This window comes from Propithecus coquereli, unplaced genomic scaffold (genome assembly GCF_000956105.1).
Source record: "Propithecus coquereli isolate 6110/MARCELLA unplaced genomic scaffold, Pcoq_1.0 Scaffold37, whole genome shotgun sequence".
Classification (NCBI taxonomy): domain Eukaryota; kingdom Metazoa; phylum Chordata; class Mammalia; order Primates; family Indriidae; genus Propithecus; species Propithecus coquereli.
In genome coordinates this window covers 7,350,328-7,374,483 of record NW_012149396.1, presented here as the reverse complement: position 1 = coordinate 7,374,483, position 24,156 = coordinate 7,350,328, and the positions used below count along the sequence as shown (strand labels likewise).

Sequence of the window (24,156 nt, the reverse complement as noted above, 5' to 3'; positions counted from 1 at the left end):
CTGAGAGTAGGAAGCTGCGCCTTCTCAACTCTCCGGCCTGTGTGAAGGGTCAGCCTACAACCTTCCCTGCTCTCCCCTGGCCTCTCTTGTACTCATTCTTCCCCTCAACATTGAATAAAATGGAAAAGAAATGCTAAGGGCGAGTGGCAAATGTAGAAGCAGCAAAGGACACAGAAGCCCCTGCCATTCTAGACTCCTCCAGTACCGTGTCTTATCTATTTTTTTCCCCACAAATACAACGGGGAGGATGGAGTCTGAGATCGGGGATGACCGTGAATCACAACCCTAACATCATTTTCTTTCCTCCGCAAGCAGGTGGAAAGTAGGAAGCACCGAGGAATCACCATCAAAGCGGGGCAAGAGGTGATTTTCTCATTACCACTCATTCCTTCCTCTGACTCAGGTGCTGACGACAGGGCTGCCACTGCCTCCTCTGGCCACCGCTGCTGGGGACTGAGGTAGGGACGTTCCACTGTGTGGAGGGCACCGGGCATCCAACAATGCTCCCTGCCCCGTCTCTTTAGGCCAAGTCGCCTCCTCTGCCTGTCTCCCTGGCAGAGCTCCGACTCCCACATGATGAGGGCCACAGGCCCAGCAGGGCACTTGACCAGGCACCCAGCACTGGGCAGTGTCCAGGTCCACGATGCCAAAGTGTGGCTCCCCCCAGGGGCCTGCTGCTCGGGGCCACTGAGCGGTGGGGACGCTCGACCCTCTCTCCTGCCTGGGAGGCTTCTTTGGGTCAGGGAATGTAAGGCCATGCACGCAGCTTAGGAAAGCCAGCCCCAAGAATCTGAAAACAGGGCTTTGCACTACAAACACCAAAGCCTGTGTTTGGAAGTCCTCCCCGAGGCTCCCCTAGTAGCCAGAACGATCGCCTGAGGAAAAGGGAAGCCACAGTCACACCTTTTTGACCTGAGGCAGGGATTCTGCTCTGATTCGCACACGTGCCACCCAATGTGGTAGCCACTTGCCACATGTGGCTTCTTAAATTTAAATCTTAATTAAAATGAAATAAAACAATACACAGGCCAGGCACGGTGGCTCAAACCTATAATCCTAGCACTCTGGGAGGCTGAGGCGAGAGGGTTGCTTGAGCTCGGGAGTTCAAGACCAGACTGAGCAAGACTGAGACTCCATCTCTATGAAAAATGGAAAAATTAGCCGAGAGTCATGGTGTGCGCCTGTAGTCCCAGCTACTTGGGAAGCTGAGGCAGGAGGATCACTTGAGTCCGGGAGTTGGAGGTTGCTGTGAGCTATGACGACACCACTGCACTCTAGCCGGGGCAACAGAGAGAGACCCTGTCTCAAAAACAAACAGAAAACAACAACAAACAATACACGGAGCTTCCTTTGTCGCACTGGCCACATGCTGCTGTCATGGATGGCGCTAAGCTACGCGAGGGAGGAAATTGCTTCACGGATCCATCCTCAAAGATTAGTCCTATCAACAAATATTTGTTGAAGGGACGAATGTTCCATTAGCTAATGGGGCCCTATCAAATCAATGAATCATCAAACACCAAACTGGAGTTCTTCAATCTCGAAAAAGCTGGTGGGTTGGCAAGGCCACTTTACCACCATAATACCGCACTCTGTGTCCTCGCTCGTCATTTCCCTATTTTTTTTTTTTAATCGAAAGTTCAACGATTTTGACAAATATTGTATCAACAGGCCATATATAATCTGCCTTGACAATGGCCACGTAGCTATAATACCAATAACAGAGCATCATGAGTCACTCCACAAAACACATTTGAATGCTAACATACACTTCACACACTCACACTTGTGTGCGCTATCACATGGAACATTGTATAATCTCCCCACAAATGCCCTATACACAGGACCAGATACACAAGACAGCACCTGAAATCCTGTGCTCAAAGGCCAGTCCAGTCGAACCCATGGTGGGTTCGACCACCATGTGAAGGAGAGAAAATGTATCTTCACCTCTATCCTTTTGTTTTCTTTGTGGTTCATCTCCCCTGACTGTAGTTGGCTCCAAACAGCTAGTTGATTTTAAGTACAGAGATGACAGCACTCCAATGTAAGCCAGTATCCGCGCATATGCAAAACTGGGAGGGTCCATCACCCGATCAACTCAGCTCACATTAAAGCACTCAGTCCTCTCTGGGAACTCACCCCTTTTCACCTGTGGGTTTCTATTCCAGCCCTGAGCCTCAGCACCGTTTCCTTCTTTGAAGGCTCCCTGACCCTACCTCCACCCCGAATCCAAAACTGAACTATGCCCTCTACCGACTTGGCCTCCGAAGAGGAAAATTCTTCTATTCTCTGGGAGCCCTGCCCAATCTTTCAAGACCAATCTCCACTTGATCACTCAAACAAAGGCTTGTTGGAGCAAGTCCTTAAAATTGTTCACCTGTGCCTCTTAGAGGATATTAGAAACCAATTTCCCCTGGCCAAGATGTGTTTTTTACATTAGGGAAAAGGGAGGGTGGGGACATCCACGAAAGAACTGGCCAACCCACCAGTGTTGTCTCGAAGTACGAGGAGAGTCAGTTTCAACGTGAAGAACGACCAGCCCGGCTGACATAGACCTATGCAAAGGGTCTTTCCTTGCAAATGCTGAAACATGCACACGCTCTCCATGTGACCTCAAACGAATCACCCAGTTCCTGATGGCTCATGGAATCGGTCTCCTGTGGAAACCCCATGAGGGCACACACAAGCACTCTCCTGTGGCACCCTGGAGCTTCAGGTTTCTACATAGAAATAAAATATTTTAAGGTTATCACTTTCGCTTCCAATGCTTGGGAAGGGAATGCACTTGAGACCTTTCTTCCTTAATAGCTCCCCTGGGTGGCAAGAGCAAACTGCTTGTTATCACGTTCCTTCAGGACACATCTTCAAAGCTGCCCTGGTAAGAGTCAGTCTGTCTTGGTATTTAATACATGGCAACGGCCACAACTGCAACACAGCGGGAAGCTGACGTTACGTGGTTTAAGTCATTTTAGTTTATAGACTATTTACGCTACTTGCTCACACAAAGCATTTAAAAAAAATAACACAATGCCCTTGTAAGGCAGAAACATTTGACTTCCCTCTCTTAGCTCCTCCATATGTCAGTGTGTGCTGCCCAAGGGAAGAAGGCCAGGAGGAGGGGTGGAACAATCTGGAACAGTGAAGCTGGAGTAGGAGATGACCCACCTTCACCAGGGCCTCCAGGTCTTGGCCCCGCATTCTATCGATACTGCCTCACGTTGCCGGTGACAGCCCTAACCTCAGTCGCTGGTCAACAGCCTCGACTGTTCTGCTGCTCATCTGAGCAGAGAAACGGCAGTGGCAGCCCAAGAGCTGACCCAGCACACTTTCTGAAGCTAGGGTGGGTGTTTCTAGCTGCCAAGTTCGCTCGGAATGGACAGCGTCTTTTCTTTTGTCTGCATGCTGACCGAGAAGGCCATAAACCAAAGTCTGGGAAATAGCAGCTTACATGGATGTATCCCAGAGAACAGCAGGCGCAATTCCAGACAAAGGGAAGGAACGCCTGATTAGACCCAAAGGATGGATTTGGAAGCAGATGCTGAGTGACAAGGAAGGGACTGAGCGAAGGAGACGGCCATTTTGCAGGATGTGACAAAGGTGAGCAACTGAAGCGCAGAAGAGAAGGGAAGGGACAGGAGAGCCAGGCGGATCCAGAGACACTTCGTTTCCACAATACATTGTCCTCTATCCCCGTGAAAGGACCACCTTCTGGAAAGGCGCCAGGGCCAGAGTACATGTGCTTCATTTCAGCCATCTCCACGTGCTGAACAAACACCTCTGAAAACGAACCACCGCCCACACATGCAGCAGCAAGCACGTGGCTCCCTTACCGGAAGATGACTAAGGGGCACGTCCACCTGGCCCAGGAAGTCGTCTCGTGTCTGTCAGGAAGAGAACAAAGAAAGAGTTAGTATTTCCATCTATTCACCAAGTGTCAACATGTCTTAACAATGTTTCATCACAAATAGAGACAAAGGTCCAGGGCCTGAGGCTGGTGCAGAGGGGAGAGTTGAACGCAGAAAGCCCAGGAGGCGCAGAGAACCGTCACCTTGGAGACCGGCGCCGCTGGACCACAGCCATCTGTCTGGTGTCCACCATGTGGTTAAGGATCATTGCTAGGAGCTGGGGGCACGTGGGCAGTCGGGGAAGAGTTACTTGGGGCCACAGAGGGCTTGAGGGCAGAGCTGGGCCCTGTTTAAGGAGGGTGTGGCAACGAAATGCTGGGGACATTTTAACAAGTATTTATTAAGTGCTATGAACTGAAGAGTTTCTTGAGAGCAGAGTCTACATAGCCTAGTTATTAGTAAATCTTATAAACTGCATATCACACACACAAAACCAAACAACCTTTTTTAATCCAGTAAGTACATTGCTTCAGAATCCACGTTTATGGATTGGGTCCTGCTAATTTTTGGACACGCCATGTCCCTCCCTCTCTCCATCGACCTCATAGCATGTGTCTTCCTGACTTAAAAGAGGCCCAGCCAGGGGGAATCCAATTTGGAGACACTCACTAGTCCCCTCTCAGACTCTGGGAGTCACCTGGGAAGTCATAACGCAGCTTCAGGGACCACTGGCCAGGACGACAGGGTGTGCGACAGACCATGTTCACACTATGTCCCTCCTGTGACACTGCTTGCGGTGTGGCCTCCGACGTTTAGTCGACCTGAGATGCACACTGGACTCGACATGCACACGTTGCCTTTTGCCACCCTCATACGCAAATACGCGGCTGCTTTCACCACACTCGAAATGCACAAAGGCGGGAAAGTTCTTTGGATGTGAGCAGCCCTGCCCCACAGCTTGCTGAGGAGAAAGCCTGAGAGAGGCCCAGACCTCCTCACGTCCAATCCTGGCCTCTTCTTCTCACTCTGCTGCTTTATGGAGAAAGTTTTATTTTTCTAATTTACAGAAAACTGCTTTCCAAATGCACTTGAAAAACACTCTTCTTCTTCCATTTAAAAAGCAGCAGCAGGTAAATATGAATGAGATTTATTGAAATGATTTGCTCCAGGCTTAGGAATTTCCTTTTAGATAATTGAAAAAATGTGATGAACTGGAAAGCCATCTGTCTCCTCTAAACAATGCATGAAGGATAATAAAAAATCAAAGCTACCCCTGATCGGGTATGCATGAAGAATGAGACTAGCCTCTCTCCTTCCGATGAGCTTTCCATTTCTTCTGTTTTCTTAGCTACATCTGCTACAGACCAACAGGGAGACACCTCATCTAGCATAAAGCTGTAAGGGGAGTGCCGGTAAACTCTGTATGTTTTACCAAGAGCAGCAGCAGGCCGTGAGAGTAATGGTGGTATGCTGACAAGCTCACAGGCCTGCCCCACTGTGCCAGTGACGCACACTGATGACAGTCATGCAAGGAGTTGGGGAGCATACCTGTTCGTTCTCTATTTCGCTGATTTTGCTATAATTTTAATGTCAAATTCGTTGAATATCGACCATAAATTGGATCCTTACCTAAGGTGAGCAGAACAGTACTGGCACTTGCTCCCTCTCCTCCTCCTGCGATGGCTGCTAACCGGTGAAGGAAGAGGAAGCAGGATGCCATCATCAGAAGGACAAGACCATCTTATTCAAAGCTCTGTCTCAAAACCTGATAGCTCTGAAAGGCTACTCATGAATCATCAACCTGAGTGCATTTTAGCAAAAATTTACACAACATCTACATGCCCACGTTGTTTTGCTAGGGAAAGCTCCAAACGGATAAAGTGAGTTAAGTTGTGCCCAGACACCAAAAGTCAGGTGCCCCACACCACAGGCTGCAGCAGCAAAGCCTCACACAGCGCTCAGCCTACGCAGGCTCTGCAGCAAGGCTGCGTCGAGTCCTCACAGTGATACTGGGAGGCAGGCACAACGATTACACCCATTTTACAGATGGGAAAGCTGAGCGGTGCGTGACCTGCCTGAGGTTCTAGGCTGGCTCCAGAGCCCAGCTCTTAAGCAATACTGCATACCCCATCTCAGTAACCGGCAAGGAAGCAAGGCTGTGTACCAGCTACCTCTAAATGGCGTGGATGAGAAGGATTCTGATGGCAGCACAGTCTGATGACACCTCAGGGGGCTTGTGCTAAGATGCTCACTTGGTATGTTACCTTCAACACTACCTCCTATTCCAATTGGTCCAATCCTCAAATGAAACAGTTTCCTGAATTCCCTGAGGCACTGTAAAGCTAGGGAACCTCACTTGTACCTTATCACATTTGCTCATTACATTAAAAAAACAATTTATGAAACAGCAGAAGACGAAGCAGCCTTACCATTAAAGGAAACAGAAGGGTCTCATTGGTTTACATCAGGGGAGATGGAAATAAAATTATTTTTTAAACAGAAAAGGGATCAAGCTCAGAATAGGACGTGGTCAAAATGAATTGGCTTAAACCAATGCTTTGCCAGTCAATGGAAGATATAGTTGGTTGAGAGATCTAGGTTTTAGAACATCTCATTGTTGCCAAAACGACAGAAGGTTAAGACAACGTAAAATATTTAGGTTAAGGACATTACATCATTTTTAAAAAAAATATCTTCAACACGGCAGAAGAGATCTAGTAGGGACCAGAGAGCCTCCTGGTAGCCTTTATATCGAGGGGAGGAGCAGGAGTGTCCAGGGACGCTTCTCTGACGGTACGAGGAGTCAGGAGGTGCCCTGGTGTGCAGGACTCCGCCTATGGGCTCTGCAGGGACAACGTCTGAGGCCATCGCAACACCCTTCGGTCATCACCACCACGGTACGGCATCTCATACCAAAGTTATAAAAACACATTAATCAAATCAATTTTTAATGATTACCTTACAAAATTGTTCCCATCAAACGTCACGTTAACTACTAGAGCCTATAAAACCCAAATTAATTTCAACTCGTCCAGTGAATACTGGCATTTCTCGTGCCTATCTTGAAGTGGCAAAATGCTGTCAATTTCAACCTTCATTGCCTGCCACGCTGTCCTCAAGGCTGACAATTTGTGCAGGTTAGTAACACAATTATAAACGTTCCTTTCTGACGAGCCATCAAATATTTTCCTAGTGTAATGACAAGGTCAAACAGAGCCCCTGAAACGTGTCATATCAGGTGAAACAAAAATCCATATTCCATTATGGGGAAAGTTAAATAAATACACAAATCACACACTGACTTAGAGCTCACTCTCTAAATACTGTTGATGGAATGCCCCCCTCTCCCTTTTAACTAAGAAGAAAGGGGCCAAGTGTGCACCACATTCCTGCGGGAGTTGGGGGTGTGCTGCCACCATGAGTGGACACCCCCGGACCCGATTACAGCCTGTGGGCCTTCCCCAGGCCCTGTGTACACACTGGCTTGGTGTTGCCTGCACTGATGTGGATGCCAGGCTTACATGTCCTCACAAAATACACGTGACTCAATTTCTCAAAGAACACATCCATTCAAAAAAACCACACAGACTCTTCATCTTGTAGGTTAGAACTGTACTTAAAGGACACAATCTGAATCTCACCACATGCTGATGCCCCCACCATCCTGGTCCTTTCAAGACAGAGGCGGTGGTTACAGCAAGGGTGGGCACAGTGTAAACATCTCATGGGGGCTCAAAGGGAGGCCAGGGGGCTGTGCGGGGAGGGGGAGGGCCAGAAGCAGGAAGGGGTGGCCCACAGGCCATGCTGGGGTCCTCAAGGCTCATTAGGAAAGGTGTACTGAATAAGATCGCTGGGCATGGTGGCTCACACCTGTAGTCCTGGCTACTCGGGAGGCTGAGGCAGGAGGATCACTTGAGCCCAGGAGTTCGAGGCTGCAGTGAGCTATGATGACACCACTGCACTCTAGCCCGGGCAACAGAGTGAGACCCTGTCTCTATTTAAAAAAAAAAAAAAAGGATCGGTGAGTCTCAGATGGTAAAATGACCCACACATCATCCTGGAGCTACATGTCAAGGCAGTGCTTTTTAAGTTGTGAGCTACGACTCCACAATGGGTAGCAAGAAGCAATTTTTAAGTATAACAACAGAAAAATATGAGTGCCTCACATGTAATACAAGTACGTATCGTTTGAGAAATTCATTTCAGTTACCTACACATATAAAATGGGCATACCAAGTTGTGATCTAAGATTAATTTCTTTTTGTGTGCTCCCATCAAAAGCCACTCAGCTAGAGAAAACAAAAACCATCCAGTACCACCAGCTGCCTGGGGTTTCATCCTAGAAATCATTAAGCAGTGATTGCCAAGAAAATAATTTCTTAAGACAAATGGAAGAGAACTGTAGAGAATTTAGAACAGAAGCCAGAGAGTAAGAACGTAGGAGCAAAGACAGTGTATAATTAGATGTTTGTATGTTACAAACCAGGGTAAGCATTGCAATTCCCTCCAGCACTAAGTCAGAAAAATAACCTTTGCTTTCTCACGAGGCCACCGAACAAGACTTCCCCATCTGCTGCTTCCTGCCGAAGCACAGGGCTCCGCGGTACTGATGAGATGGGAGACAGGTTATATTTTTAGAGTGACTTCGGAAGCATGCATTCTGAATTATCTAAATAATGAATGGCTTGAGTAACTTTTACAGAAGGTTTCAGACCAAATGCTAAAAATACAGTGACTCTTTGACAGCTTTTTGTCTGGGGAGTCACCTGGTGTCCTGGGCAAATTTAATCTTTGGACCAGGTTTCAGTCCTCAGTAAAGCCGGAAGCCAGCGCTTTGTCATCACAGACAAAAGGAAGAATATTCTTCTTTCCCCATCCACTTGTCAGGCACATCAGCGTCCACCACTCGGACAGGAGACCGGCTGTGGCTCACGACCCCTGAAGAAATGAACAGCGAGCTTGGCCCCCACCCACGCAGAGTGCTGCATCACCCAACGTTTCAGCACCGGGGGCAGGGCCTCTGGTTTTCAAGGTGAATTGCTTCAAAATACATCATTGAAATTACCTTAATCAAACAATAGTCATGTGGCATTCTACTAAAAATAAAGAAAAAAGTGCCACAATGAAATGTTCTCTGAAAGCATATGCTCTTACCAAAATTCACTCCGTGTGCACCGGAACAGAAAACCCAAACACAACTTTTCATAAACATCTGGCTTTCACGTCGCCAGCTCCTCTGCCACTCACTAAAACAGAGCAAGGTGTGTCCTGGAGACACTGGTTCTTATTTATAACAACAAACAAGACCTCCATGTCAACAGAGTGCCGGAGCAAACTCAGGAGTTTTACAGGTTCTGGTAAAACCATGCTGGACAGCAGGCTGAACCAAACCATGCTGGCTGTGTCTGCGATCAGGAAGACCACCTATTTTAAGGGATGTTTCTTCCTGAAATTTGGAAAACAGAAACTGAAGACGTAGAGAGAGCGCGTGTGCACGAAGAACCATGCTGGCAAAGACGACAGCAGCGCTGAGATAGGAGCCTGGCTTTGGTCCAGGTGCATAACTGACAGGTACAGACTGGGCTGGGCTCAAAGGGAGTCCCGGTTGCTCCAGGTACCCAGCTATGGCATCAGGGGACGAGATGTGCCTGCTGTTTCCTCCTCCCTCTGGCTGGGTGGAGGTGGTTCGAGAACACTCAGTTCTCTGTCCTGCTCCTAATATAAGCATGTTCCAGGTGTGGGGTCAACTGAAGGCCACAGGGATTGCAGTTTTTGCAATAGCAGCACTTGATAATCTGAATTTAAGACCCAGTAAACTCCAGGGTGCAGAGGCCGGGAAAGAAGTCCAGGAAGTAGACGCATATGACGTGAACAGGACTGCTGAGCTCAGAACCTTTTCCTCATTAGCGCCTCCAGGCTGGGGGTTGGCATAGACAGAACCCGGACTAGCCACAGTTCAAGCGCTCGACGGCCACAGGGGCTAGGGTCTTCCCAGCTCTGGACAGACGGTTGCCACACAGCACAGCACCGCCACGTAACAGAGTGCTGCAATGCCCAGGGGAAGTGACCGACTCTGCCGAGGGTCAAGGTCAGGGATGACTTTTTGTAGGACATAATCTTTAAGCAGGGTTGTGAGGAAGGAGCTTGCCGAGAAGACAGAGGCGGAAGAATGGGCGTGACAGGAAGCAGGAGCACTGGGCTGAAGCTGGGACGCTCTGTCACTGACGCGTGCCCAGCGGGGGAGCGGTGGGGGGGAGAGACGCCGGGTCTCCTGGGGCGAGAGTAGACATGTGAGGATGGTAAACAGGGAGTAACTGCCAAGGACTGGATGCTAGAAAGGCCCCGGCAGCTGCGGGGAGAGCTAACGGGAGGGAGGCCGTGGAGGGGAGTGTGCTGGGGAGGGCGTGATGCCATCCAGCTGGCGCGCCACCAGGGTGCGGCCACTCGGGAAACGGAAGGCTCAGTGTCCTTGCAGAAGAGGTTCCCCTCATGGACGCTTCTTGTCAGCAGGTGTTTCTTCACCGTGTGACGAGGGAATAAGGTAACATCTGTGAAGTCCGTAGCAGGGCGCCCATCAGGAATACCCGGGAAGCAGTGTGGCTGACCCGGGCATAAAGAAATGTGGAGGACGGTGGAGGAAGATGCCCACCCAGGGGAGGGCACGGCCTGATCGCTGCCGAGACTGTCTGAGATGCTCCTGAGTGCAGGGCCAGCGGTCCTGTGGAGGGTGGTGGGGCCTCCTGGGGCACGGGCAGCACACGTCTGCGCTGTTTGTCACCCCGATGTTCAGCGCCTTTCTGCTCCTCTCTGTGAAGACAAGTCTCCTCCTTCAGCCCACACGAGCTGGGTTACAGATCCGGGAGAACTGACAGTAGTCGACAATTCTGCATCTTTGCAGAGGAAGCAGCAGCCATGGTTTGTCACCCTTACAGGTTCTGGGGCGCAACTTGGCATCACAGTGACCTGTCACATCTGATTCAAAGCCATCCAGCTGCACAAAAGCACTCGGGCCAAAAGCCACTGACAGTTTCTCGTAAGGCTATTTTATCTTTGTAAAAAATGAGATGTAGAAAAACCTTCGGTATTACTTGTTATTCTCTTATTAATGTCATTCCTCTATTGCTTCCCTGTCAAAGGAATGCAAAATTTATTTGCTGAATAAACATTTTTAATGAATATGATCTGCTAAAAGGAAGGTAAACATTCACATATATTCTACTTGTTACAAAGCAAACTGATGTGTGAATGAACTTCAAAGTTAATTGAAAAGGAAAACGTGTCACTGGGTTCATTTTATGACACAATATGCTTTAATTATGTGCTTCTGGTTTTACGGTAAAATTTGTTTTTATTTCTTAAGATTTCAGGATAATTTTCTCAGAGTAAGTGTCTCATTTCTACTCTGAAGAAGTTTTAAAATCAAATCTCCTGCAAGCAACTTTGATAACAGATGACATGTATAAAGGAGAAAAAAGTAATGATATGTTTAGATCCTATATTTGCTCTCTGAACTCAGCTACCAAAGAATAGATCTTACCCTGCAATACTGAATGACAGCCACCCTCAGTAACCACACAAAGTCACGGAATGATTTGGACAATGGGTAAAAGTGAGGATTCAGTGTCATTTTTATACGTTGATTTCACTAACATGTTTATTGCTAAAAGCTCTTCCTCACACACCCCAGGGCTTCTGAACCTAGAAGTCTATCTTATCGTCGGGCCAACAGTTTGGATGTGAGGAATACCGCGCACCAGCTGCAACAAATTCCATGGCAACGTAACAGTAGTGTGGTTTCATTCTGGGAACTGTGATGACTGAAGACTCTGAACTAGCATCATACAGGTTTATGCAAGGACACTAACTGATTTTTCATAAAGGTTCCATTAACACAGCCTCAACATGGGCTGTGGCATCCTAAGTAGATCCTTTCTCCTCTGGCCATATGTTGGCTGAAATCACATCTCTGGCCAGTGGACTCCACCAACGTTTACTGGAAGATAAGATCCAGCTATACCCCGGGGAAAAACTTCAAGACTGCGAAGAATAATAAGCTAATGTATAGCTCAACTATCACGTGACAGGCACTGTAAGAAGGAGGTTAAGAAACTTGCCAAGGTCCACACGTTGACCCCTGTGATGTAGAATCTGTAACACCACCTACCAGGGGCCTAAGGAAACACGAACAGGCTCCCCACATCCCTGCTCAAAAATCCTGGTTTGCTATGTTCTAGTTCCAAACTCCATATACCCTCAGGGGTTAACTCGCCAGATCTTGCATATGCCCCTTTTCCTCATCTATATTGTAGTATAAAAATGAGTAACGTATAAGCTTGAAAGAGAAAAGAAATGGAACTGAATCGTTTTAATTCTTTTTCAAGACCCTCCCCCAATATCTTTTAAAGCAGAGCTCTTCAAACTGGAGCATGCACACCCATATGATACGCCAAGACTTTCCAGGGGACTTGGGCATATTCTAAAGAAATCAGTTCCTGGATCCTTCTGTACATCCTCTTCCCTGGCACTGATGTGCTCTAACAATAGTGTCTGCCGTCCACTGCCTCTCCTTTCCTACCTCCCCTTTCTAAATCACAGCCTCCTTCTCTGGTTTTCCAAAGGAAGGTGTGCGTCTCACCGTTCCTGCATCTTACCACAGTCTATTTTGCTGGGTATAAAAACCTATGGAGGACAAAACAAAGGAATGGTTTGAAAATGCATAGCTCTGGAGGGAGCAAAAGAGAGCTGGCATATATTTTAAGCACACGTGTGAAATTCAATATACTTGAAACTACATCTTTTGTAGTCACTAAACTAATAACACACTGAGCTACTGATAAATTATAGATGTCCACTTAAAAATGTGTAAGAAACGGTCATTCTCTCGCAGGTCCACTAAGCAAAATGTTTGGAGACTATCGTTTAAAAACATAAAATCTTTCATCAAGTCAGGCCATTAACTAGGCTGTTATTAAAACAGTTCCTTCAAAACTCTTTAAATATTTAAAGCTTCCTCCTTCCTCCCAGGGTATAAGATTTTTAGATGCCAGCAATGGAAAAGAAAAATTCTTCTTTTCCACACGTAATGCTGGTGAGAAGAAGAGTCTGGAGAGCAAAAGCTCTGTGAGAAATTAAGCAAGTGATGACACGTATTTTGAGAGTAAACCATTTGGAATAAGGATTTCCAAGGGTGAGGAGAAACTTGTATTAATTTGATTTTAGATTCTAGCAGGTGCTACTTTACATACAGAGTATGAGCCACCTTTTCTTCCCTGCAGTCTACTTAAGACACACTGGGAAACAAAGCTCACCTCATTCTTCTTCTGGTCTCTCTCTCTATGACGGAGTAACACCAGCAGGTGCCCCAGCAGGACTGAAGCATGCCCTTTACCAGAGGTGGTCCAGCTGCTCAGACATCAGAATCGTCTGCAAAGACGTCTCCCGGCCTCACCTCTGACAATTACACGTCTGGTGGAGGGGCTCAGAGGCAGGTGTGCTTTAAAAGCTCTTCAGCTTATTCTAATTTCTGGCCAGAGCTGACAATCACTGAGTAAACCTCGTCAGTATTACCAGTCACACTGGTGCAGTTACACTGATTACCAAAGAGATGCTGAGTTGCAGTCTCAAAGTACAAAACAGTTTGTTCCCCGCTTCCTCTCTAGGTCCCCTCATTTGTGCCTCTGCTGTTCTCCCCAACGAGAAAACTCTGGATCCATTTACACATAGAAGTAAAAATAACTGCCTGGGCCCAGCATGTGGATGAGACGGGGTGGAGGTGTGTATGCTTGGCCACCCCTGTTTGGAACCCTAGCCCTCTGGCTTGCTAGGGCTGGGGTATTCATAGGAGTAAGACCCACAGGTGCACAGACAAAGCAAAGGGACTTTGTTCATCATGGCCTGGAGACACCTGCCTGCCACTCTAATACTGGGGCTAAAAAGACAAACCTTGTTTCAAAATAGAATCGGACAATGGCATCCTTAGGAGGGACCTCCAAAGTCATCTTGCGCAACACACAACTGAGACTTGCATCTTTATCCGTCCCTCTCAAGTGGCTGCTCCCCGCTGCTTAGTTGTGACCATCATCAGTGGTGGGGAGCTCACTGCCTGCTGGAGTAGTGATGGGTTTTGGATGCATACGTGGCTAGTTTAAAAACCCCACGTCTACCTAGATGCAGTTGAACAACCCATAGGGAAGTTTCTCTATCGCTAACAAAGGTCAGTCTCCTCATCCATAAAGTGAAAATAAAAACAACTTTACCTTGCAAAGTCATTGACATTAAGTGGGACAATTAGATTCAATAAATGTTGTTTCTAACCAGGGTTTCTCTAAGTTGGCACCATTAGCATTTGGGGCTGGATAATTCTTTGCTGTAGGGGGGGTTGTCTTATACTTAGTAAGATGGAAGCATCTCTGGCTTCTGCCCACTAGACACAGTAGCAACCCTTTGCCCCCCAGTTCTGACAATCAAAAATGTCTCCAGATATTGTCAAATGTTCCCACGGGGGTGGAGCAAAATTGTTCCCAGTTGAGAACCACTGTCTAATCCCAATTCCCTCTCCCCTACTCTGGAATGCGTTCATTTCATCTTTGGGCAAGTTTGTAAGAATGTTCTAGTAATCTGGTGTTTACTTTTAACTCCCATCCCCTTAAAATGCCAGGGGAGGAGGAAAAGTACTGTAAGTTTCCATAACCAGAAAGAGGCAGGGCTGGGATTTGAACCACAATCTAACACTAAAGAGTTATTTGTTTCTATTATGTCATTTCTTAGAGGCCAATCTCTCCACCACAGGCAGGATGGCTTAATTACTTATTTGAAGAAAGTTATGTCCTTATTTTCCAGCTGGTTTTCCTCCTGCCTCAAGAGTACTTAAAAAATCTGCAAGCAAAGCTCCATGCACCAGTCTATTTCCTAATTAATGGGTAAAACAGAGAGTGTGGCACAGTTCACCATGGGACTGCCAGGAAAATCCCTGAGAAGCTGAGAATGAAGGCTGAGCTCCTTGCCTGACTGAGCGGTGTTTAAGATCAACAGCAAAAGCTACAAAGTTTCCAGAACAAGGAGGCAATGTTGCATAGGGCTCTAATTGGGAGAACACAGTGGGGCTGGCCTCAAAGCCAGGAAGGCCCAGGAACATGAGAAGTGGAAGGTGAGCATGCTTTAGAGAAAAGTCACAGGTGAGAAGAATGCCCCAAATACTCCCTTCGATGTCCTATCAAAGGTCTTCAACAATCAAACCACCAGAGACAATGAGAATGAGCATACTAGGCACCAAGCTTTAACTCTTTACATCTCAAAACACAAGATAAACCTGGGAAAGAAAAGTTCAACTCACCTTGTGACCTTTTTCAAGAATCACTGGGAGCTACAACTCAAGTATCCATGCTTGCAAGAAGTGGGGGTGTATCCCTGCCATCTGGAACCCCCCCAGGACAAGGCACGTAAGGCTCTGAGAGCAGGGCTGCCCAATGCTGACAGTGCTTACTTAAACTGTGTACCTTGATGCCTCCCTTACCTTATGTTCTAAATCACAGGTGTGGATAGGAAGGACGCCAGGGCAAGGAGTCCTCGTGGGTCTGGGCCACAGAGCTGTGAGTACCGCTCCTAGTTCAGGAACTAACTGGCTGGATGACCCTGGGCACCAAGCCTTCCCTGGACGAGGTTCCTCATCTGGAAAATGGGGCTCAGACCACCTGTACTCCGTTTCATAAACTGCTACACATCTCAGATGTCAGTGTATGTGAAAGGCTTGTGCAAGTTACTATTGTATGTTATTAAGCTACTGTTAGTATTTTAAGTTGACTGTTGAGAAATAGGAGGAATAGTGGGTCCCTGCCAAGACTGGCCAACTGGAAAGCACACAGCTATTTTCAGAAGCTTGGTGGTTCAATTAGTCTGGTCCCCAATCAAGGAACTCTTGTTTTGCAAAGAGTTCGGCATGTACGGTCTGAGAAACCCTGCTCTATCCTGTGAAGGCAAAATATATGAAAGAGCTCTAAACAATGGAACAGAAGGTTATAAAGCTAATTTTCCCTTAAAAAAATAAATAGATGAAGCAATGAAAGGTAACGTAAGGACCAAGATGCAAGACCAGAAAGCCTTGTCTCGACTCGAAATGGGGACACTCCCTAGGGATTTTAGAAATGACCTCTTCTATTTTTTTTCTTTAGAAGATGATCTGGTCGGAGGCTATTCAATAATTTATGAATAAGTTACACTCCAGAGTCCATTTATGTATATACTGGGTGTCCGAAATGTTAAACCTATAATCCTAAAGAAAATTGTATCATAAAGGGTAATCCCTGGGCTAGACTGCAAAAGGCTCTGAAATCTACAAAGTAACTGGGGCACCGAGCAGCTTCAGTTACCCTCTCACAGGTGCTGACGTTCGCAGCGAGTACTCCCCCATCGGTGGGCGACAAGGTTACCTTTCCAAGCTCACCCTGCTGGGCACTTCTCTAGGTTGCTTGCAGGGAACCGCAGGACACAGGGCACTGAGAGCGGAGGGGAGTTGCCACTGGAGTGGGCTTGGGGCCAGGGCATCTTGGTCATCCTAAATATTAAGAAGAATTCTGTATCCAATTCCATGATATTTCAACAGCTTATTTTAATATAAGAGTTATAATTTTCCCACAAAAACCTCTGAGTAGAAGTAAGCTTCACCAATACCCACCATGTTTTTATCCTGTGGTTCACAGACACCAGCTTGAGAAGCAAAGGCTGCCCCAACAACCGCTGGCAGCCTGGCAGAACTGTCCACCAGCGGGCTCCCTCTGGGGCCCGGAGCAAGCTCCCTCGCCTCGCTGGGCAGCTCTGATGTGGGAGCGGCAGTGTAGAACGCAATGCGTTATTACTGGAATTGTGAAAATAGTACGCACAAAACTAACACATGGCCCTGCACATGGCAGATGCCTGGGAGGTAAGTTAAATTGTTATTCTACCGGGTACCCGCCCTGGGAAGAAGACCAGAAAGGGGAACACACTGCAAACCCTACTCGAGAGAGTGCCTATGTTTTCACTGCTGCAAGCTACATAGATGATTCCCACACAGTTCCCAACCTTCCCACTGATCAAAGCACCCCATTTCATTAAAACTAAACTTCTAATGACCACACTCCTGGGCTGGATGTTAATTACTGGAACATGACAAGAAGAAAGAGCGACAAAAGCAATGGCTCAGGAGTTCAAATGCTCTTCATTAAATAAACAGTATATTCAAACACTTACATTAGTTCTTTTTTTTTTTTTGAGACAGAGTCTCACTGTGTTGCCCAGGCTAGAGTGAGTGCCGTGGCGTCAGCCTAGCTCACAGCAACCTCAAACTCCTGGGCTCAAGCAATTCTCCTGCCTCAGCCGCCCAAGTAGCTGGGACTACAGGCATGCGCCACCATGCCCGGCTTATTTTTTCTATATATTTTTAGTTGTCCAATTAATTTCTTTCTAATTTTTAGTAGAGACGGGGTCTCGCTCTTGCTCAGGCTGGTTTCGAACTCCTGAGCTCAAACAATCCGCCCACCTCGGCCTCCCAGAGAGCTAGGATTACAGGCGTGAGCCACCGTGCCCGGCCGACTTACATTAGTTCTAAGTTGTCATTCTTTTATATATTTTGTAATTTGAGCTCTTTTTCCATAGTTCAAGGGGAAGAAGTGTTGAAGAACTTGAGGGCACCTGGGTCCCTAACTCACATGGCACCCCAAGAACATCACTTACATTTTCTGTGCCATACTATTTCTCCATCATAAGATATGGGGGTTCACATTTGGTCTAAGACTCTTTATACGTGTACAGTTCTCAGAACTTATGAGATAAACTGTGCTGTAATATCAGTTTCCCTTGCCCTAAGGGTCAATTTTGGAAAAAATATTGACTTAAAAAATTTCTGCAATAATCTGTAAATCAAGTAATATACACCTACTTTCAATTTAAACTGCAGGGAGAACCTAGCAAAGCAGACAGAGCTGCATACAGTGCAAACCTTGCCCTCCAAGCCATACACTGCACCATCCCGGAATTCAGTAATACCACTCTGAACTGAGCTGGAACTGTTTACTGCCAAGTCCAAGGAAACTCCAAGCGTGACCTGTACAGAAGGATGATTCTGAAGAGTGAGCACCGGCAAAGGCAGTGTGGCCCCGTAGTCTGACTTGCCCGCACCTTGTTAGATGGTGACTTGAGCAGTTTACTTAAGTTCTCTGAGCCTCAGCTTCCTCGTCTGCAAAGTGGGGACAAGAATAATACTGAGGGGTGTTTGGCAGGAGGAGCAACACCTTGTGTATGGAAACGACCTGGGAGCGGAGCCGTGCACTAGATGGCAGGTAGTATTAGACTCAGATATAGTCCCCAAGGGTACAAAGTGCTGGAAAAACTTCCATTTAAGTGGAAGGTAGCTATTTGCATGACAGTTTTAAGCTAAAATTAACAACAATGAGCACATGCAAGGCACCTACTCTGTGCCCAGCACAATTCTAATACAATTCTAAGAGCTTCCGACCACTGACCTCACCTCAACCTCACCACCGTATGCAGGAAGCATCGTCATGCTACAGAAGAGCAAAGTCAGGCACAGGAAGGCGAGTGACTAGTCTGAGGTCAGATTGTTGGTAAGCAGTGGCGCGAGACCTAAATTCCACCCCAGGACAACACGCACAGTCGCTGTAAGCCACACAGATTCGGCTGCTTTTATTTTTCAAAGTAAAAACCCCAATTCTTATGTTTTACTCTTCCGTTGCTGGATACGAATTTTACCCAAACACTACCACACCCTTGACTGTCCCTTGGGGAAAGAGTCACTGGGACCTCTGACGGATCATACATGGACCCCTTAAGTACATTTTGAGAATACGTTACAAATTTGAGCCTTACTTTGGGTGGCATCTCAAGAAAAACTGAACATAGCTGACCACGAGACTCTTAAAATCTTGTAATCACCAAAAAGCCTTTTCTAATCTCTCCACTACCCCGATTCCAATTCATGTCCCAAAGGAAGCAGGGTAGGGGAGGAGATTGTACATCTATTCATTTGTGAAATATGACTTAATTACATCTGTTTCAGGCCCCATCTGCAGAAGCTGTCAATGTGCGGTACAGATTCTACCCATCCACAGAAGATAACTTGGGGTACTTCAAAGCCGCAGTGATGGTGACTAGCTTCAAAAAGAAACTAAAATAGATTCAACATATGCAAAGGTGCTGAAAAAATGTTTCTGATTCATTAGTACATACTGTATTTTTCTTTTTAGGCATCAATCTGTCAAAAAAAAACATCTTGGTGTGCAGCAGCCAAGAAATGTATCAAAGTCATTCTCATGCTATGCTGCGATTCAAGAAGTCAAGGGGACAGAAATACCTTCGTTTCAGTCAAGCTCAGTCTTTATGTCTCTCCCTGCACAGGGGACTGAAGACAAAAGATGACACTTGGACAAAGGCACTGATGTGGCACCTTCTAAAATCGTTTCTCGTGCAGGCTGCACACGGTGTGCGAACGATTAGCAGCTTCATGTGGGAGGACTCCTCTTTTATACCCTTGAAATTCAAGTAAGAATTTTTAATAAAACAGAATCATAAACTCCAGACTGATTATTGCTCAAACAAGACCAAATTATGTTCAGCCACAGGCCTTCTTCAACCTTATCACGTGTGCGTATACGTTAATGTACATATTCTAGCTTAGAAGCAAGAGGTACACACAGTCAAGTGATTTGATTAAAAATAACATTTAGAAGGCAACTGTCATCAATTCAACATAATGACTAAGTAATCCTCAGCCAGGTTATGCATTGGTATTAGCTACAGTCGGCAACTTAACCATTTATTTAATTTTGCTTTTTACTGAAAGAAATATGCTATGCTGCAATTCAAGAAGTCCAGGGGAGAAAAATACACGGAGACATTGTCATATAAAATGTAATTTAGGAGCTTGTTCTACATCCAAGGTGAAATGGTATCCCAAGAAATGTTTAATTCGTCGTCATGTGCTTGTCGGAAGGGACCAGACAGCACAGTGTTTGATTACTTAGGGTGGTGCGAAAGAGAGCCAATAAACTCCCGCAGCCCATGAACACTTTTTTCTTAAAGGAAAAACGGGGAGAGAAAAGGGAAAGACAGATTGTGAGGCAATGTTCTAAGCACTTGACATGCATTATTTCAGTCACTCACCCCAACAATCCTGGGGTAGATACCATTATTAGCCCTACTTTGAAGATCAGGAAAGCATGGCTTAGAAGAGTTAAGCGACTTGCTCAAGTCATACAGTGAGTCGGGCGAACCATGTAGTGGAAGATCCAGGACTCAGCCTCGGGCTTGTCTTGCCTTTTAATATTGTCACCGCAAATTTAACTAAGATAACCACAGTCCCAGAAATAAGCGGAACATCAGGCATTCCCAGACCCCCGTCAATATCATGCATTACAATTCAGGTTCCCTTAAAATACATACAGAAAAAAATAATTATCTTTCTTGTTTAAAGGGATATTTCCACACTTGCACGCACTAAGATGGACGTTCATATAGACAGACTGAGCTAACATAAATTGTATCATTATAAATTGGTTTACTGCAAATATAAGTTTGCTCGATTTTATTCTCAGTCAGTATCACTGATTTAGGTGACTCTAATCATACTCAACACACAGGCATTATTTTTGAATTGTTTTCCTTCAAGAATCTGAATTGCTATATTACTGGAGAAAGAGTCACTGAAGAATAGATGAAGGCATCGTCAAAGCACAAGGAAAGAATAATGAACACTGCAAGGCTCGTGTGCAGGAGGGAGCCCTTGGGAAGAGCCCCAGAGACAATGAAAAATTATGGAATGGGAAATAGTTAAGTGGAGGGTTGGATGGATCATCTCCTAAATCTCTCCCTGTCAAATGTTCCAGCACACAGATCCACACGTGCTGAGAACAGGCACAGGGGCTTGCATGCTCACCGGGGGTACCATTTTCTGCCTCTCAGGATCTAACACGACCTTTTTCTCATGACTCATTTTATATGCACATGTTTTCTCTTCCAGAAAAACCACAAGCGACCTTGGGGGCAGGCAGAGTTTTAGGTATCTTTGTATCTCCCATGCTGCTTAGCAACAGCATCAACATATAGTATGTTCTCAATAATCACTCAGTTTATCTTCAGGATAAAATGACCCTTGCAAGGCAGAATCTGAATTTTTTGGCTCTCTCTTCTGTAAGCTGCCTCACTGCTGAAAATGGGGGATAGTAGGCTGAACAACAGCTGGCAAAGGTATCGGGTCCTAATCCCTGGAACGTGTACACGTTACATGAAAAAGTCTCTGCAGATGTGACTAATTAAGGATCTTGAGATGGGGCATTGTCCTGCATTATCTGGGTGGGCTCTAATGCAAACACAAGTGCCCTTACAAGAGACATGCAAAGGGAGGTTTGGCACGGATAGCAGAGGAGGCAACGTGTCCACAGAGGCAGAGACTGGCGTGATGTCGACAAGCCAAGGAAAGCTGGCAGCCACCAGAAACTGGAGGAGACAAGAGACAGATTCCCTCCTAGAGATTCTGGAGTTAGGCCCTGAGGACGCCCTGACTGCAGCCCAGTGATACTGATTGCGAACTGGCCTCCAGGACTGTGAGAGGATAAATGTCTGTTGTTTTAAGCCAAGTTTCCTGGCAGCCTTAGGAAACTCACACACAGGCAAAGACCAATCCCCAAAACCTATTTTAGGAGGAAAGGAACTGGAGGACCGGGTGACAGATACCTGGATCACCAGGTTGATCACCCTGGATCAACCAGGAAGCTCATGCAAGACTGAGCTGCACGGGACAATCCCCTTCCTAACTATCAGTGTCGTCAGGTTCCATATAAACCTCTGTCCTGGATACCACCAAAAATAAAAATGCTACTCATGGGTCCAACTCCAAATCCGAGAGAGATTAGAAGACTGTCTCAAAGTCTGCCCGGAGTTATCTGACAACTATTGTATGACTCCAGGCTGGTGGCACACACTATAAATTCCCCCTATTCTGCCCAAATCCTTTTGGCCTGTGCTCACACACCAGGAGTAGCTTTCTTCCTGGAAAAACAAAGACAATAAGCAAAAATGAAATACCATCCCATTCACCAAACCAGGGGTGGGGAACCTTTTCATGTTGGAAGGCTGTATTAACTTAGCTGTGATCAAATAAGGCTGCATTCAAGAAACTTCGATTACATATACTTAAAAATGTACATTATTTCGTAAAAATCTAACTACTATGTACTGAATACTTTCAAAAAATGAAAACTATCTGTTAATTTTAAAGTTAACTAACCATTTAATGACTTTGTTGTGTCTGCTTTTTGTTGGAAAGCATCTGAATATTTGGTTGCGGCATCAGCTGCAGTTTCAGCTGATCCTCTACATGGGTATCAGTCATTTGTGACCTTAAGGGCATCTTGATTTGGGTTAGGTAGGAGAATGTAGATTCACAGCAATAAGTGGTTGAAAAGCAAGAAAGCATTTTTAGGGTGTGTTGCTGAAGGCATAGATATTCTATTGCATTTTTCTGTATTTCAACTGGAACTTTCTTAGCATTAAACAATGACTTTAAAATGTTCTCTACTGAGAGCTCAATCAATTCCATCTGTAGTTCTTTAGGTGCGTTGGTGATATCAACTAGGTGAGGCTGAATTGCTAATTTCAGTGTGATGTCATGATTCTCAAAGTCAGTGAATCTTTCATTGTATTCTCCAATTAATAGGTCTATAACAGCTGCATATTCTCCAAATGAGTCGCATATATCATGCTGTTTATCAATGACCTTTGCTACCTGGGGAAAACGTTCATTTGAAATTTCCTTTTGAAGAAGCAGTGTTTTGAAAACAGATAGTTTTTTTCTAAATGCTTGCATTTTTTTTTTGCCACATACCATATATAGACTTATTAATAGTTTTATCTTACAAAGAAATATTCAAGTCATTTTGGTTTGACATGATATCACACAGAAATGCTGCATTCCTATAGAAATCTTCTTTCAATAATTCACATTGCTGATTCTGTTTTCATAAAATTTAACCATCTGTTCTCACAGAGATAAAATTTTGGCTAACACCTGTCCCTGTGATAGCCAACACAATTTAGAATGATACTGGCAAATCCACACTGAATACGTCCTTGTTCAATTTTAGCATGTTAAGAAACTGACAATGCTGTGTTGCATTTGCATGAATATAGTTAACAATATTTACAACTTGTTGCAAAGTGTCACTTAAAACAGTAGCTTTAGCACAGAGATTCTGCTGATGCAAGATACAATGAAAGAGAGCATCTGGATCTGTTGATACTTTATCTGTACAATAAACCCTTCATGTTTTCCTGTCATGGAAGGTGCACTATCTGTACATACACTCACTAAACTTACCAAATTCATTCCAACTTCACAACATTTATCTTGAAAGTTGTTGAAAATATCGATTCCCTGTGTTCTCTCCGCAAGAGTGCCCAGAGTAAGTCTTCACAGTGGTCTTCTATTATGACTCAAATGAAGTATAAAACTTGCCCCAAATCCGCAGTATCAGTTGATTAATCCAAAGCAGCTGAGTAATATATACTTTCCTTTTGAAGTATTGCATGAAGTTGTTCTGTTAAGTTGAAGGCTAATTCATGCTGCTGATCAGTTATGGTTCTCCTTGAAAGAGGCAGTTGTTTGTACATTGAAGCATCAGGGTCTAAGCACCCTACAACTTTGACGATACATTCTTTCTCAATTTCTTCATCACTGAATGGCTTCCCTTTTTCCCCAAATATATAAATTACTGTGTAAGTTGCTTCAGTGGCTTTTATTTCCAGGTCTTACTGCTGCTTAAAACAATCGTCTTTGTTTTTGCTTTTCATCTTTTAATTTCTGCAATACAACCTTTTGCGCCTCCCCCTCTAATTTAATATATTTGTGGTCCTTATGAGTGTTACAATGCTGATGAGCACTGAATTTCGTTAATGTTGATATTGCAGTATCACAAAGCAAGCAAATCATCTTATCTTTAGCAGAAACAAGATGATACTGCAATTCCCAATCCTCATTAAAAAAATCTGTTTTTTTCCTTTAGCATTCTCTTGGTCTTCTTTGACGTGACAGAATTAAAAAAAATACCGTTGAGCTGTGCAACTATCCACAAATTCCACTTCAAACAGAAACATAGTACACTATTTTCAAAAGTGCTAGGCTGGGTGCGGTGGCTCACGCCTGTAATCCTAGCACTCTGGGAGGCCGAGGCGGGTGGATCACTCAAGGTCAGGAGTTCGAGACCAGCCTGAACAAGAGCGAAACCCCCGTCTCTACTAAAAAATAGAAAGAAATGATCTGGAC

The 24,156-nt window shown here is 45.5% G+C and overlaps 1 protein-coding gene across 2 annotated transcripts in view; it reads right to left on the bottom strand.

Annotated features, from left to right (window-relative positions):
• Positions 1-24,156, bottom strand: part of NEDD4L (neural precursor cell expressed, developmentally down-regulated 4-like, E3 ubiquitin protein ligase) — a 323,400-nt gene that overhangs the window by 76,723 nt on the left and 222,521 nt on the right. For both annotated transcript variants that reach the window (XM_012651787.1, XM_012651788.1), the window contains one exon: positions 3,834-3,884. In XM_012651787.1, the coding sequence (XP_012507241.1) occupies positions 3,834-3,884 (51 nt within the window). The remainder of the gene's footprint in view (positions 1-3,833; positions 3,885-24,156) is intronic.